Source organism: Trachemys scripta, chromosome 17, assembly GCF_013100865.1.
Source record: "Trachemys scripta elegans isolate TJP31775 chromosome 17, CAS_Tse_1.0, whole genome shotgun sequence".
Classification (NCBI taxonomy): Eukaryota; Metazoa; Chordata; order Testudines; family Emydidae; genus Trachemys; species Trachemys scripta.
The window spans coordinates 24,787,983-24,805,095 of NC_048314.1; the positions used below are offsets into that span (position 1 = coordinate 24,787,983).

General features: G+C 47.9%; 1 protein-coding gene across 5 annotated transcripts in view; it reads left to right on the forward strand.

The window, feature by feature from the left end:
- The window catches only part of PBX3 (PBX homeobox 3), a 157,456-nt gene that overhangs the window by 119,026 nt on the left and 21,317 nt on the right, over nucleotides 1-17,113 (forward strand). For all 5 annotated transcript variants that reach the window (XM_034793483.1, XM_034793482.1, XM_034793481.1 and 2 more), the window contains exons 3-4: nucleotides 6,075-6,316; nucleotides 14,643-14,833. In XM_034793483.1, the coding sequence (XP_034649374.1) occupies nucleotides 6,075-6,316; nucleotides 14,643-14,833 (433 nt within the window). The remainder of the gene's footprint in view (nucleotides 1-6,074; nucleotides 6,317-14,642; nucleotides 14,834-17,113) is intronic.

Consider the following 17,113-nt stretch of genomic DNA (forward strand, 5'->3'; position numbering starts at 1 on the left):
GGGGGGGGGGGGGGGGGGGGGGGGGGGGGGGGGGGGGGGGGCGGGGGGGGGGGGGGGGGGGGGGTGCAAGGTGGAAGTTTCGCCTAGGGCGCGAGATTTCCTTGCACCGGACCTGCCTGGCTGGCATTACCAGCTGGCTGCTTTGGAGGGATTTCATGCTCTACCCCGAGGAAACGGAAGTCTGGGTGCTGGCTTTGGATGCTGTTCCTCCTTTGTTGTGGGGACGCGTTTGGAGGTAGTGAGTAGGATTACGAATCTGAAGTCCCTTTAAAGTTTAAACCACATCTTTTCCATGCCGGGCCCCCAGCTGACCGTGGCAGAAATTCTCTGTGGTGCTTCTTGGGAGTTGTAGTTCAGTGCCTCATGCTCCCCTTCTGTCGGCCTGGCTCCCTAGTCAGACTCCATCTCCCATGACGCACTGCGGCAGCATAACCAAATTGAACATTTTCTTTTTTGGTTGTTCAGGTTTTTGATGAAAAATTAATTTTTTTGGTGGAAACCAGACACTTTTGATGGAAAATTGGGGTTTCAACTAAACGATTTTTTTCATGAAAAAACAGCTTTGATGGTAAATTTTCAATCAGCTCTAATATTAAGGGAAAAGGGAAGCTTAACACTGCATTAAAGGAGATCCTGGCACATCCGTGCAAGACAGTCATGTCACAGAGATGTTAGCTCCAGAACGATGCCAGTTACATACAACTCCTTTTCTGTCCTGCTCCAGTGGGACTTCAGCACATGCTTAATTCTAAGCATGTGGTTATGGGCTTCCCAGCATTGAGGCTGAGGTGTGTAGGTGTTAGATGCAGGAGCGAGGCGTAGGAGACCTGTGTTCTATGGCGGGCTCTGCTGGATGGTTGTCATCTCCCCTTTCTCTGTGTAAAATGAGTGTAACCACAACTTCCCTTTGTAAAGCACTGGAGATTGGGATGAAGAACACTATATGGGCCTATGGAAGTCAGTGGGAGTCTTTCCATTGATTTCATTGTGCTTTGGCTCAGGCCGGCTGAGAGCTGAGGAGGACAGAAGGAGAGCTGAGTCGCAGTGTGTGGGCGACTGGTTGTTACATTTGGATTGTGAGTTGCGAAATATCCATCTAAGCACCAAGAACGTCAGGAGAGACCCTTCTTCCCAAATGGACCGAGGGAATGAATAAATAAAGAAGATGGAGGAATCATGAGGTGGAGGCCAGCCCCAAGGGTCAAGCCTTCATTGTGTTGGCAATATTATTCAGTTAGTCAGGATAGTACTATACAGCTCAGACACTGCAGGTTTCTAATCTGCTTATTTATAATTCAAAGGCTTGCCCATATATTAATGAACCCTTAATGAGCTGTTGAAAATGCCTGAATTAGAGTCAGATTATTAAACTCAAACGGCCCCTGTAATCATACCATTTGAGTGGGCTTTAGGTACTTTTCATATCTGCAGCTTTCTATTGTGAAGAAGATGGGTTTATTCGAAGAAAGCTTTGTAATAATTTTGACCTGCAATTTATTTATTGGCCTCTGAATGCAGCAGTCTATGCAGATGCTCTCGTCTATTATCTGTGGGGGCAGGTGCACAGCATGTAGAAAGACAGCTAATTAGGATTTGCTGAAAGATATGCTAAAACTGTGGTCTTATAACAAAGCCAAGTTCATTGTTAAACAACGTTTTAGTGTCTGTTTATGTGATTTGTCTAAAAATGGTGGAGATACTGAAATGAATGTTGTGGTTATAAGCAGATTAAAATCAGTAGCAAACATGCTTTTTGTTAACCTTATAATGCTCTAATGTCACCAAGGATACTAGATTTTTAAACTTTATACGGACCCATATGTGCGTAAGAAGATATTACTGTGCACATTAGGTAACAGGAGTGTTAGACGCGGGAGGTAATTGTCCCACTCTGCTTGGACCTGGTGAGGCCTCCGCTGAAGTGTGCACTTCTGGGCACCACATGTTAGGAAAGATGTGGACAAACTGGAGAGAGTCCAGAGGAGAGCAACCAAAATGCTAGAGGGTATAGACAATCTGACCTATGACGAAAAGTTAAAAACACTGGGCATGTTTAGTTTTGAGAAAGAAGACTGGGGGGAGGTGCTGATAACAGTCTTCAAACATGTTAAGAGCTGTTTTAGAGAGGATGGTATTCTTCATGTCCACTGAGTGTCGGACAAGGAGAAAGGGAACGTTAGGTTTGATATTAGGAAAAACTCTCTAACTCTAGGGGGAGCTCAGCTCTGGAACAGGCGTCCAAGGGAGGTTGTGGAATCCCCGTCGTTGGAGGTTTTTAAGACCAGGCTGGACAAACACCTGTTGGGGATGGTCTAGGTTTTCTTGGGGACTTGAGTTCTTGAGGTCCCTTCCAGCCCAACAGTTCTGTGATTTTATATAAAGAGAACCTGCAAAGTGCTTTAAAAATGCGCATTCTAGCTGCCATATTAAGGTGAAAGTATTCGCCTTTTGGTCAGTGCACGGCTAGGTTATTACTGTCTGGCTAAGACCTCACACTTCCTGTGCCATTAGTACATCTGTAGTTGTTCTGGAAGTGATGTATTATTGTGTTCTTTCTAGTCTGCTCTGTACCTTAATTCCACCATGCATTGAAAGGTCAGTGAGCTAAACAGTAATAAACTCATAGTTTGATATACTGAGGAATAAAAAAGGGAAACAATAGCCCCAGAGTCTGAGCTTATATGTCAGAAAATACATATATTATCACTGTATTCAAATGGAAAGTAATTTATAAAGGCAGGTGCTAGGTGAGAACAAACGGATGCCCTGTGGATAAAGAAAAGTGTTTTCTCCTTACTAAAGAATCCAGGAAGTGTTCTGGATCTTTCTTATCAGATTCACTTACATATGTGATAGGGGAACCGATTGGATGGTTTGTAACTCCAGTGTTCCTAAACAGTGTGGTTACACAGAATACAAAGGGTTCCCTGCTTTTTCCCCTTAAAGGAAAACAATCTCCTATTTATTCTGTGCTGATTTGATGCATATAATTCATAAAGTAACTAGGGAGGATTAACACATTTATCCCCACACACAAGGTTAACTCTTGTAGGAGTTAGTTAATTAACTCATGGCTTTGCCATTCACATGAACGATGAAACTCACTCAGTAGCAAAATGAATGCTAGATCGTGGTATGTTACCTCCCTTTCTTTCCCATTTCTTTGTGTGTTGTCAGACATCCACTCTCTGGGCTGTATGTATCTCTGCTTTGGAATTACACAGATTACTTCCCACTAGGAAGAAGACAATTTGCCACTCCCGGTGTTACCTGCGTTATAACAGTATATTAGGACTGTGAGCTGCAGACACTGGCAGCTTGGTCATTTTCAGTGTCTGCTGCTACATTCCTTCCTCTTGTGTTGAGGAGGGAGAGGGCGAGGGGGAGGGGGGCTCTTTCTTCCATTGACTCCTTTAACCGTCCTTCCAGCTGGTCTCCTTTTGTATTTATTTAACACCAGGGAGCATTGTCTCCTCTTAGGCATGTTGTTACCAGGAAGCTCAGTAATTGTGTTAGTCCCAGTCTAGAAACACACAGTCATTTTCTGCAGAAATTTTTACTCTTTGGCCCATACTCCAAAGTACAAGGACCAGGAAGCCAGACGAGTGGGGCCCATTTACCTGAGCGGAGAATTTGGTCCCGTGTGTTTAACTGTCAGGGGAGAGGAGTGAAACCACTATTGAAATCTCTGACGGTGAATAAAGACCATTGTAGGCCATAAGACTCAACAGCCGCTGGGGGAAAGTACAGGAAAAGAAACTGACAGGAGACAAAGAACAAAGAAATAACAATAGGAATGGTTATTTAGAAGGAAACGATGGAAAATGTAAACGGGAGAGTGTTAGAAAACCAGAACGCTCTTCAAAAACATTAAAAGCCAGGCTGGAAGGGAGAGAGGAAAAAGACAACAAAAAGGACAATCACCTCAGTAGGGAAAAAATTCTTTGTACAAATCAGAAAGAGAATATCCAAGGAAAATTAGTTTCTCTTTGTTCTTCTTTCCTCTAGTCTCTTTGACCTGTTGCACTTTCTTTTGCTGACACACACACACATAACAAACCCTGCCAAATCTTAATTCTAAGAAACTTTCATGAGCTAAGCAGGTGTATTGGCTTGAGCGAGGCTGAGCTGGTAACTTTGATGTCCGTGAACGGGTAAATGCAGAATAAAGAGGCAAAGCCATCTGGACTGCTGTTTGAGTGTTCTTTGACCCACCCGGTTCTTGGTGCTAACTTTTGGGCTCAGTCAATGAGCGGATGATGATAATACATTATATTTTCAAACCTTGTTCAACCTCCGAACAGGCAACAGAAATAATTTAAAATGACAATGAGACATTTTTATTATCCCAATTAAATTATATGGAATTATATTTTTAAATGAAGGTGACAGGTTTAAAATGTGTGTCTTAGAGTGAAATTAAAGCTGTGCCTTCTTGTGCCTGGAAGGTTGGCCAATGAGGGGTCGTGTCATGCACTGTGTGGAGTTCAGGACATCAAGGAATCAAATCTGTTTCTAAAAGAGTGTGGTCTGCACTGAGGCTAGCCTAGAAAATAGCATTGCTGGTACTCAACGGAACACTTGGCAGTTTCTGGATGTTATTGTCATGTACGCTGCACTCTGCACAGAGTGTGCACCACTGTGTGTAACTAAGAACAGGCGCAGACACAGACGGCAGAATCAGAATGCAAACATGCGAGGTGCCAACTTCCTACCCACTGGGATCTTGTCTAACTAGTGTGTGAATACCTGGTTTTAAACAGATTTAAAGAGGTTAATTGGGCTGGGAGATCGCTGGTTGTGTTACATCTTTAATAGAAGTGCTGATTCGAGAAGCAATGGCTCTAGTGATTTTTATACTAGTGTAATTATTTTTAAACTTTGTTTTCAGCATTGTTGATAACATCTTGGCAGAGTGCCTGCATGCCCTGATTAAACCTACAAATTGTCAGTCTTGATCTGTAGCACTCAGATGAGATTGCTGACTGGGCATCACTTTGGATGGTCTAATTTTAAAACAGAAATTACGTTTAAAGTGTTGTTCCCACCAACATACTGTAATAGTGCCGGCAATTTCAAACCCATGTTTAGCATCCCAGCATCCTGACTGCAGTCAAAGGCCTGGGTGGTAAGAGAAGGCATCCTTCGTTCTTGTTTATATTTCATGTTTAAATCTGCATGTGAGCTCCAGAGTGGTGCAGTGTTCTGCATGGCAGGGCTGTGTTCAGGAGGGCATTCTGGGGTCCCATCACCCTCAGCTTTTCGTGAAGAGGCACTTCTGTTATCTTGCCCTCACTTCTATCCCCGCTGCTGCCCTTGTAACGCCTAAACCTTCCACGAGGGGGTTGGGTGCCCTTGGGAGGGCGGCTCCCGTGCAGGTTTATTTGGTTGACACCACTGGGAGTTATAGCACCGATTTACTCTTAGGGGAAGTCCCCTGGAGTTCAGTCAAGAATGCTACCCCTTCCGCAGACACTCCAGTTAACCCTTCGGATCCTGTAGCAGGGATAGATTTCTGCCCAGCAAGTCTCAGCAAGAACACCACGAACCTCAGACAAATAAATAACACAAACTTACTCCTACCATATGTTCTTCTATCCGTGTGATGTTACTAAATAAGTAGTGCTTAGATTTAGGTATGTTATTGAAAAATAAAGGAAAACATCATGTATGAGTATATTCCTGTCATATTTACAGTAAAGAATTAAAAGAATCTATAGGGTATTTGAAAAGTTCTGTGACAAGTCTCTCATCCTCTGTTAAATTCAGTGGGTTTTCAGAGTAATTTCTATACAGCCCTATTGGTTTTATTTCTGCTAAATTCTATACGACTTTTCCTTAGGGCTGGGGGAGGCTTGGACCTCATAGGCCATCATGGTGATGGGGACAGAGCCGTTCTCCACCCTCATGCCTAGGGGTCAGTGTCTCTCCCAGCAGAGAATGGTTTTGTACAATATTACAATGACTGGTCCAGCCCGCCCCCGGGAGTGGGGCTGGCTGCAGGCAGGAGCGTGCCAGGGCATGGGAAATACTCACGGTGGTTTCTCTGTCTGTCTCTCTCTTTTTTACCCAAGGTTTGAGCATCCGAGGAGCCCAGGAGGAAGACCCTCCCGACCCCCAGCTAATGAGACTGGACAATATGCTTCTGGCCGAAGGGGTTTCAGGTCCTGAGAAAGGTGGGGGATCGGCAGCAGCAGCCGCAGCCGCAGCAGCCTCTGGAGGGTCCTCAGATAACTCTATCGAACACTCAGATTACAGAGCCAAATTGACCCAGATCAGACAAATCTATCACACAGAGTTGGAGAAATATGAACAGGTCAGACATCGCTCTCACAGCCCTATGTGTACCTGCTGCCACTTGTCTCTGCACCTCTGCTAACCAGTTCCTGTTTCTCTATGGGGCTTAGAAATTCCCTCTCTCTCTCTGGTTAAAGAGCTGGGCAGTCGAATGAAAGGGCTGATGTTGTGGGCGGCGCTCAGTGGCAATGACCCGGCTGGCTGGCATGCCTGGTTCTTATCTGTTCTTCCCCACTGTTCTGACTGTGTGCACACTGAAAACGTCCTAGAAACTGCTCGGTTAGGGGACTCTGAGGGTGTGTCTACACAGGGCTAACAAACCCACAGCTGGCCTGGGCCAGCTGCAGCTGTTTAGATGTACCCTTCGGAAAAGGGGGAACGTTAATAGTGCCACTTCGTAAGGCTGTAATGAACCCTAGTAAAATCAGTGCTTCAGGGAGCCAAAATGCACATGATGGCTGGGAGCCATAGCACTTGGAGAGGTTATCAGATCTCACATGCTAAGTAAGGTCAGGCCTAGGCTCATACTTCCTTGGGTGATGGTTGAGAAACAGGAAATGGTGTTGGTGAGTTAATAGGTATCAATCTTCCTCGGAGTTGGCAGTGAATCCAAGACTCTAGCATGGTGCTAGGTGGCCCCTGCTGCCGGAGGTGGTGTCTTTCTGTGGTCCTGACCACTTGTGGTTTTGAGGATCTCATGGCATTGTTTGCAAGATTTAGAGCATTAGCTTGAGTGTCCTGGGCAAATATATGCTGCCTCCCTAAATTCTGCCTGAAGTTTCAATTGGGTATGGTAATCTGTATCTTTCTCTATATAAACTATAGCCATGTAGATGATATAAAGCACTTCAGAATTATTCAGGATGAAATACACTATATAAATTTAAGATGATAATTTATTATTAATAATAATAAGAAATATGCAAATTAAGTTGATGGTGAAACCTTTTAAGGTTGACATTTGCTCTCAGTATTTTTACATGATATAAATAATCCTCTGCAGATCCTCAGGGCTGCGGGTTCTTCTCTGGGACCTGGTAACATGCTGCTCTTGTGGGGGAACCTTTAAAAACCTGCATTCTGCTCTTGTGTAGAGCAGTGTGGCTTCCCTGCCCCCATGCATCCAGCGTGGCAGGGACTGTGCACTGAGAACAGCCTGCAGGGCCACCAGGGAGAGTGATTCTCCTTTGTGTTTCTTTACTGGACAACATTGAATCTAAGGAGCTGGAAGGGGGGGGGGCAGGAGAAGAAAAGGGAAGAAAACAGACCCCTGGCTGTTGCCAGCCTCAGCCATAATGGCTTCATTTCTCCCTCCAGAGAGGTCCTAGTAAAGCTTACAAACCCTGAACCTAATGAGCTCAACGAACCTAATCAGCTGGTGGTTTCCTGAGCTGAAGGTGGGCAAGTTCTGGGCTCACCCCAGCACATTACTGTGAAACGTCCCTCTGAACAAAATGAAACCACAACCCAGACCATAAGGCAGTGGTAAAAATCCCACTTGAAAGCACGACAGCAAAGGAAATCACAGCGCTGCTCAGGCGCCGTTCTTTTGCCAGAAGCTGGGAATGGGCGACAGGGGATGGATCACTTGATGATTCCCTGTTCTGTCCATTCCCTCTGGGGCACCTGGCATTGGCCACTGTCAGCAGACAGGATACTGGGCTAGATGGACCTTTGGTCTGACCCAGTACGGCCAATCTTATGTTCTTAGCTGCTCTGCTGGGGCTTGGCAAGTTCCCCCAGTCTGCTCTGCTGGGGCTTAGCCATGGGAGGGGACTTGCTTGTCTCCCAGGCAAGGGCCTTGGCTTTAGGATGCTCAGACCTTGCATTTTAACCCCACAGAGGCTCTTGGGCTAGTTTAATTTCCTGTTTTATGAAGGTAATTAACAAAAAAGAAAACACGGAAGAGGTTAATGGAGTCTCCCTGAAAGGTATTGACAGTAAGGGCCACGCTCTGGCAGAATCTGTGGCTGACTTGCACGCCAACCGGCTGAAATGCCGTGATCTGCCATGTTGGACACTGGTGGGATCTTCAGGTAGGAGCAGCAGGCAACAGGCAGACAGCACAGCTGGTCCTGCTGCTTTGTGTGCGCACTGCCCACTGCCCTAAGCAACTTGGCCAGACGAGCCGGCGGGACAGTCCTTGCTCCTTGCAGGTTCTTGCTCCAGAGCCGCACACACGCCTATTCAACATTCTGGATTTCTTTGTCTCTAACAGATTCCTGGAGCCTCCCCGCCGCCAATCAATACGTCTGCAGGGGCAGCCAGAGTCCCTCTTTCCGAGCCTTCTAATAGTCCCCCAGCCTGCCCATCGGCCCCTCTCTCTTCCCCGGGTCTCTCCACGAGGCCCCATCTCTGACAACCAAACAGTCGCTGAAAGGCCCAGTCGCTCTGGAAGCCTCCTGGCTTGACACCGATTGCAGCTGAGTTGAGATCATTCAAATCTCACAAGCTCTAAGCTGCAGCCAGGTCCCCTCTGAGAGGCTCCCGAAATGTGGACAGAATCTTTGTTGCTATGGCTCAAGGCCAGGGCTATTCACACACTAGCCATTAGTCCTATCTGCGGCCAGCAATCCTTCACTATGTCATTACAGTGCCGGAGGACTCAGGGAGTGACTGACAGTGACTTTGCTCAAAGGTCCTTTTTCTCCGTAAAGAAACAACCTGTGCAAGTCCCCAAACCCTTCCCCGCACTGTGCTGGGCAGCGACGCTCTGACGAATACATCTCTTTATTCTGCGTAGGTAGCGATGCTCATCAAATTAACAAACAGCCGCCCCAGCAGTGAATTAAAGCCCCTATAAAATCCCAGGGGGAGAGGCTGGAGCTGGATTTGGGGCTGAAATTAATCCCATGGTTGTGCTCATCGCTAGTTCCTGGCAAGTGTTCTTTGGCTGTAATAAGTGTAACGATTGGGGCCAGGAAAGGCGACTAGCTCCATTTACAAAGGTTTCAGCCGAAATGCCACAGCCATCTGTCCAAACCCCAGGAATCAGAGCAGGCTGCACAGGTGCTGCTAGGAGAGAGGCAGAGCTGATCCGAAACATGCATCTTTTCCCCCATTGAGCCTGACGCCAGCAATGTCTGCTCTCCAGAAATATGATAGTTTCCCAAGCCTGGCAGCAACCTGTTCGCCTTGAGAACGGGACAGGTCTCCACAGCCGAGAGGCACCCAGGACTGCTTCCCTGTCCTCCCTGGCTGCAAGTTTCGGAAAGGTTGTTACTGTCCTACAGATAAAGAGGAAGCGGACCCACATAGCTCCTACTGCATGGTTCAGGCACAAGGATTGGGCAGGCCTTCTCCATGAGAGCGGCTGCTCCAAAAAGGGCTCCGTCCATGTCGCCATTTCTCGCTGCCTGCGAACCTTCCGGGTAGGATGACCAGACAGCAAGTATGAAAAATCGGGACAGGGGTTGGGGGTAATAGGCGCCTATAGAAGAAAAAGCCCCAAATATCGGGACTGTCCCTATTAAATTGGGACATCTGGTCACCCTACTTCCGGGGGCTCTTTGCACCCAGGAGCAGAGACCAACGTGCCGGTTGTGCAGACATTTCCCAGACAGAGTTTGATTCTGACAGTTGTTGCCAGTGAGGGGACTGCACTTTAAAAAAAAAAAAAAAAAAAAAAAAGGAAAGTGTGTCATGCCAGGAGCAGCCCCCCTTTGCCTTGTGGCAGGAGAAATGGTTGAATGCAGGCAGTTCTCTCCATAATTTACAGCCACTATAACAGAGATGACATATTGAAAGCTATCTTCTATAATTACACTGAAATACATTTTTGCTGTAGGCAAAAGTATTGTAAGGGTCCCAAGCCTCCCCAAGCAGCTGGGAACCTGCTTTCCGAGTTCACAGATGTCTTCTGAATTCACCCCAAATCAGGGTGAAGCCTGGACTCCAGACAAGTGCCACCGAACATGCTGAGAACTTGCCCGGGTGCAGTGCGGCCTAGTGCAGAATATTGTTTGGGGCATGGCTGTCCAGCCGCTGAACTAAGCCAGTCTCTCTCTTGTCTTTGCGCACTCCGAGGACTCTTGATTAAGCATTAAAGCATGCTGAGGCATTCTCTGCTTCTGTGGGGTTTCTGAGCAGGTTAACGAGGCCGGCCCTTACAACCTGACCTTATTAGTAATGTGCAGGGCACCAAGAGGCCTGAAAAATAGTAGCAAGAAATGGTTCAAGTAGCTTGGATGTTGTAACTAAACGTGAGAGAACAAGACCAGGTGGCACATTCGTCTGCTCTTATGCCCACCCCTAGGATTCAGGAGTAACTCCCCAGCCGTTAAATGGTGCACACTCGCGAGAGGGAAATTGGAATCAGGCCCTTTCTGTAACTCCAAAGCAGTGAGCCTTTCCCAAGCACGGGACGGTTCTCGTCTCCTGAAAGCAGGAATTTCACTGTAGCTTTTAAGCAGAATGTTTGTGTGTGTTCAGTCTTCCTGGTTTAAACACACCGATCTCACAGCCGCCCCTTAGCAGCCTCATTCTGAGATGTCCAGATCTGGTGAAGAGAGTGAATTATCTGACCCTTCTGGAGGGCAGTTTAACCTCATTTTGGGGCAGAAATATTTTCATGGGGAAAAAATGCCTGAAAATATTTTCACTGCAACCGTTTCCATTCATACAGGGCTTTGGAAAAAACACCCCAAATCCTGTGAATAACGATGCAATTAGGTGGCAAGTGTTGTGCCTGTGACATTTTCTCAGTGCCAAGTATTTTTCAGGGAAACCAGAGCCCCCCTGTTGTCTCAGGAAAAGAGATGCTGCATTTCGGCACATACATTACTTACCAACGTGTGTTATTTACCCGATGAACGAAAGCTTCTTGAATAACAGTCAGATGGGTAAAAATGTTTTTTCTGAAACATCTGTACTATTACTCCTGCTGGGGAACCAACCGGTGATACGCAGACGTAGAACCGACCCTTCCAGACTCTTACCAAGAAGTGGATGCTCGTTCCCCTGAGGAGCGCCAGTGAAGGCTGAGTCAGCTCATTGCTGGAGATGCTACATATGGCAGTAAGGGCTCAGATCCAGAGGCCCGGGATGTCAGAGCTGGATCCCAGGGAATCTTTACATTAAGTGTTTTCTAAGGGTCCAATCCGGCAGTGGGTTGTGTGGTGGGACTGTTAGGATCGGGACTTAGTGGCTCTGCATGATCAGTTCTGCCCGGGGTGATGCTGGCACGCAGTGAACACCACCCCTGGGTCAGACATGTGCAAGTGCCCGAGTTTGCAAAATATGAGCCCGTGTCGCTTGGCGCAGAACTAAATTTCCGGTCCAGTTTCCAAGAATCCTTAATTTTCATTAGCAAAACCAATAGACACAAGCAGGGCCAGGCACGTGTCTGTGCTCCCGGCAGTGACCATGTGCCATGTCCGCCCATAGTGGGGACTCATGCCAGAGCTGGAGGAGCGGGACCCAGAACAGTGAGAACCGGGATCTGCGGTTTGTTTCGGGCTGGCAATAGCAACGTGTCTCCGATTTGATCGTGCCGCCTGCTTGTGGGCGGAGTCCTGGCTTGCCAGGCTTGGCCACAAGTGACACGATGTGTATGTGGTTAAACAGGGTTTCCAGGATTAGCTGCTCCACTAGAATCAGACCAGACACGCCTGGCAGCCCTGAAGGCAGGCAGGGAATCCGCTGCTACTGTCTCCCTGCCCTGCCCCAATGGGGAGAGGAGGCTCGCAGCCTGGTCTGCGCAGCAGGAGGAGACACGTCCTTGTCCATCTTCCCTGCAGCCCTGATGAGTGGAAATGTTTCATTCCCCTGGGATGTCTCCGGCCCAGTTCACAAGCGGAACAACTGCCACTGACCCAGAGAGAGGAGAGGAGCAGTTCCCAGTCTCCTTCTCCCTGGCAGCAGGAGGATGCACTGCCACTCCCAGCCGATGTACAGGTCTGGCCCCCGTTGGCCAGAGGAGGGGAGCTGGCAAACCACTGGGGACCCTGCTATTTCATTGTTTCGGGCCATAAAAATAAACCCCAGGGGAGAGAAAATGTGCAAATGAAAAACAAAGCTCAGATTTGCTCAAATATAAACCCCCAAACTGAGGAAGCCTCACTAGAGCCTGGGAATGGAAATGCAGCTCCCTGCTAATTGCCTCCCCTCCCTCGCGCCCGTGGAGCCCGAACGGGGACTGAGGGGAATGTGACGGTGCTGCCGAGCCATTGTCAGGGAGACTCAGCCAGGCCCAAGAGCCGTCACAGCGCTGTGCACCAAGCGAGTCCTGCGCCCCTTGGAGGCGAGGAGCTGAGCCTTGTCACACTGCTACCTCCAAAGCCGTGCAGCGAGGACGTAAATTAGCCTGTAATTTACTTTCAGTAGTGTAAAGAAAAAAAATCACTTTGCCTGAAGTGTATGCATCTTTCTTAAGGGTGTACCCAGATTTTAATTATCTAAATGTAAATACTTAACGAATTTTACTTAGAGTAATGAGCTAAAGTGCACACTACATAAATGAGATGTTCTAATTAATCATGTATGAACTACTGGTTTAAAGAAAAGCTATGTGAATTCTGCAAATGTTGGGCTATTGCCAAATTGCTAATCAGCATTTGCATTCATAGATGGCTTCACTTAATAAGTTGTGAGACATTCAGCAAATGTTATAGGAAATTATGAGTTTTTAGATGCATAAACTTTTCACTTTTAACTCTTTCCCTCGCATGGGCTCCTGAAATTCAGATTAGTTATTGAAAATCTAGATGCAAAACAAACCATAAGGTGATTCTTAACCCCAGCTTTTGAATACAAGTGACGCTGACACCACAGTGAGAGTTACATGGTTATCCCGATCAAGACTTTTGCAGTTTCCTCTGCCTGATTTAGTGACTGCTGAGTGTCATTGTCATAGCCCGGTATGTGGGGTACATGAGAGTGAAATCCTTTGGCCATATTTGGCAGTGATTCTAGCTTAACTGTGCTTTTCTACATCTGCCTTGCTTGTATAATCAAAATGCACACCTGCAACAGCACCTAAAGCCGCTGAGACATCCTCCTTTCACAGGACCAGACAGCCCTTTATTTTTTGCATGCCTAAAAAATGCAGCTCTCAACTGGCACAGTGCTGGGTCCCTGGCTTTCTACGGCCAGGTTAGGACAATGACAGGTTTGTACATGGAATGTGCTGGAGTTCCACTCTGGTTCCCTAGGAAGAGATCAGTTCTGTAGTTGTAACTTAGTTCCCTCAAGCAGAGAACAGAGCTGGGTTTTGGTTTTGAACGAGAGGACAGACAGATAAATCAGCATACTTTGTGACAGCACCCAGCCTCTGCCTACGGAGCAGCCAGAATGCCAGCACACCGACGGCTTGTTCATAGCATCATCGGCTCAGGAGAAGTCTCTGGATGAGGCAGTCTGAGAAGTTGAGATTGCACTATCCTCCTCCCTACGTAATCTGTGGAGGCGGAAGGGAATGCGAATCCAAAGCTTCTAGCACCTTCTCTCGTCAGTGTTTCAGGCCATACTGTGAGGCCAGGGCCCAGAGAGCCCAGCAGCTGTATGGCATATGGCCTCTGTGAAATTATGTCTTTTAAAGGGTTTGCTCTAGGTAAAATCAAAGAGATTTAAATATCATAATCTGCCACAGCTGGTTAAACAGTGACTTGCTGTGTGAGAGTGGTGAAGTGCGTTCCTAGAAGGGAAGTCGTGGTATCAGGCGGGCTTCAAAGATGGGGGGCGGGATCCTCACCCACATTTAGGTTATTAACTCTGCTCTGTAACAGCTCATGCCTGTTGCTATTTATATGCTATAACCTGAGCAAACCCTTCTACTTCGGTGCCCTTCTGCCTCTCCTAGAAAAATACACGGACACTGTCCTGGAGAGTTATTTCTCTTTAAATGTAAAAAGAGCCATAGCTTATTTACCCCCCTGGCACTGTAAAAAGAAAAGAGACTCAACCTTTCATTCACAAATCTGTGTCTATCCGTTATATTATTGCTGATCAGCTCCCTGACAAGGGAAAGACGGGCGAGGCTCTAGAGAAGGACCCTGGAGGTCTCTGCCGGATGAGCCCGAGGGGAACCCTGACGGTTAAGAGCAAGGGCGGGGGGGAAAGGGGAGTGGCACGGTATCCCGATCTCCCAAATTAGGAGGGCTCACTCTGTGGCTACCTGGCCTCTTTTCCTGCGTGCATTGCCCCCCATTGTGAGGTGGCTGAGGATAGCTACAGCAGGCTCCTCACCATTCATTGCCACCGCAGAGCCCACCATGCACAACGCCGGCTGGGGTGTGGCATGCACCTGACCCAGGAAATGCTCGGTGGCTTCACACAGCAGTGAGGTCAGTGGTTATGTTCCTGTGTGACAGCACAAAACCATCTCTGAGCTGCTCTGTCCTTCACAGGCATGTAACGAATTCACCACACACGTGATGAACCTTCTCCGAGAACAGAGTCGGACACGTCCCATTTCTCCCAAGGAGATCGAAAGGATGGTGGGCATCATCCATCGAAAATTCAGCTCCATCCAGATGCAGCTCAAACAAAGCACTTGTGAAGCAGTAATGATTCTGAGATCAAGGTTCCTTGACGCCAGGTACGTGAGAGGACAGTTTTGCTGCTGCTTTCATTCAGGCAGTGTTTACTGACATGCTCCAGGGTGTGTGTTGATTCACCCCAGGCCATGCCTCTGCCCTTGGGAGGCAGTTCACAGTGCTGTTCATCCACTCCATGGCTGCTTCGGGAAGGGGAGGTTCCCTGCAGAACGCTTGCATGGAAATGCTGTGTCTTTTTAACATGTTTAGTATAAGGGTTAAATACTTCACTTCAATTCATCTGCCAGAACACATCTCAAAGCTGTACAGGACCCAGGTAAGGGCTGTGATGGGCACCCTGGCAGATATTTGAACAGTTCCAGGGTAAGGTAGCCATGGCGCAGGGTGGGTGTTTTAGAAACGTGGCTTGCAAAATATTGAAATCTGGTAACTGAGGAGTTAATTATCTCACAACCTCTGCACACAGCCTAAGGCTGAGCCGAGGTTAGGGTCTGTGTCCTTGCTGACTAGATGTGCCTGGTTGATGTTGTTTACAAAGGGCCAGATTCTGCTGGCCTTGCTCCCACTGGGGTGTCCTTTGGACTTTACCACGCAAAAGGATGACAGACTCAGGCTGTGAACTTGCACCAGCGAAGCTAGTCAGAGTCAGCGTGTAGCAGTCTGGTGGGGTCTCCGGAGTACAGTGCTGCTCCCAGCAGACAGGGCGCTTCTAAAGCTCTCTGGGTCTTTCCCAGGCCTGGGGAACTCTTTCTTTGCTCAGGTTTCAGAGTGGTAGCCATGCTAGTCTGTATCAGGAAAAACAACGAGGAGTCCTTGTGGCACCTGAGAGACTAACCAATTTATTTGGGCATAAGCTTTCGTGGGCTAGAATCCACTTCATCAGATGCATGTAGTGAAAAATACAGGAGCAGGTATAAATACATGAAAGGATGGGGGGTGCTTTACCAAGTGTGAGGTCAGTCTAACGAGACATTTCAATTGATAGCAGTAATGGTGAGGAAATCCAGGGAGTGCTTGATGGCTGCCCAGCATATGCAAGGGGTAGGACAGTGCATCTGCCTGTCTCTCCATGGAGACATCACCAAGTACTTTAGGGAACAACATCCAGGCGCAGGACGACAGTGGGTACTTGAGAGAGGGTGAGGCTGGACAGAGGAGCTGAGCAATGCAATGCCTGCTGATCTCGAGTGCCAGCTTTCTCCACACGATGGTGCAACAACAGAAACAGACAGACTGAAATTACAAGCGGTTTATGGAAACAATTAGGTTTCTTTTGAACCACAGAGCAGGCTGCATTAGTGACCACAGGTGTCATTCCTTCCTGGAGAGCTGCACTAATGCAGATTACAGGAACCTATAGCAATTAGGTTCCCTGAGATGTATGGTATAGGAGAGGAAACTGAGCAAAACCCTCGGAGCCCAAAGTACTGAGCAGAATCCTAGCAATGCCTCCCTGTAGCTAGTACTGTGCACCTTACACCTGAAAGCTGTTAGGAGCTAAACAAGAATGAAATAATTTCACTAATGAGAAGGTCACTGGCAGGTGTGGCAAATTAGGGTAATTACAAACAGTTGGGGAAATGTCTGCAGCCAGGTAAAGCTTGGAGATGCACATTTGAAAGTGATTTCTTTACAAGGAAGGAAGGTAAACAAGGCCAAATGAGCGGAAGCCCAGTAATGAGATAAAGACAGCTCTGGGGAGAGTCTGCCTGCGCCGGGGCCTGCGGGAGGGAGTAACAGAGCCGTGCAGATGGGACCGAGAGCAGGGGCGTTGACGCTCTGCTGCACGCTAGCCTGAGGCACCGGCATTCAGATTGCAAGCAGCCCTGAGGGGAAGAAAACTTTGAAGAAAATGTTCAATGGGTCCTTTCCAAAGAGTGTGCTGAGAAAAACCACTCCGCTGGGTGGAAGGGGAAGACTGGAGCCATGCAAATGGTGGGGTTTGGATTCCTCTGTTCCACAGCCCCTCCCCGCACACTGGGAAGGGAGCACAGGGCCTTCTAATCGAGGGGGAAAAGGCCAGTCCAATGTCCTGCTCCCCTGCCTAGTCCTGCTCTCAGCTCACCTCGCTCACATTTCCTGGGTAAATGGACAGGCTGGCGCATGTGCCAGGGCAGCACACTTCAGGACAAATCTCTGTCTCTCAAGCCTAGGCCCTGGAGGAAGGAGACGAGAGCTCTGCTTGAGTATCGCGCCCTGTGCTGCACACTAGGACTCACTGATGCCATTCAGACATATCCCATTGTAAGATAACGTGGAGTCAGACCACCCCGGGGACCACCGGAGAGCACCGTTCTCTTAGTCCCTTTGCACGGCTGGAG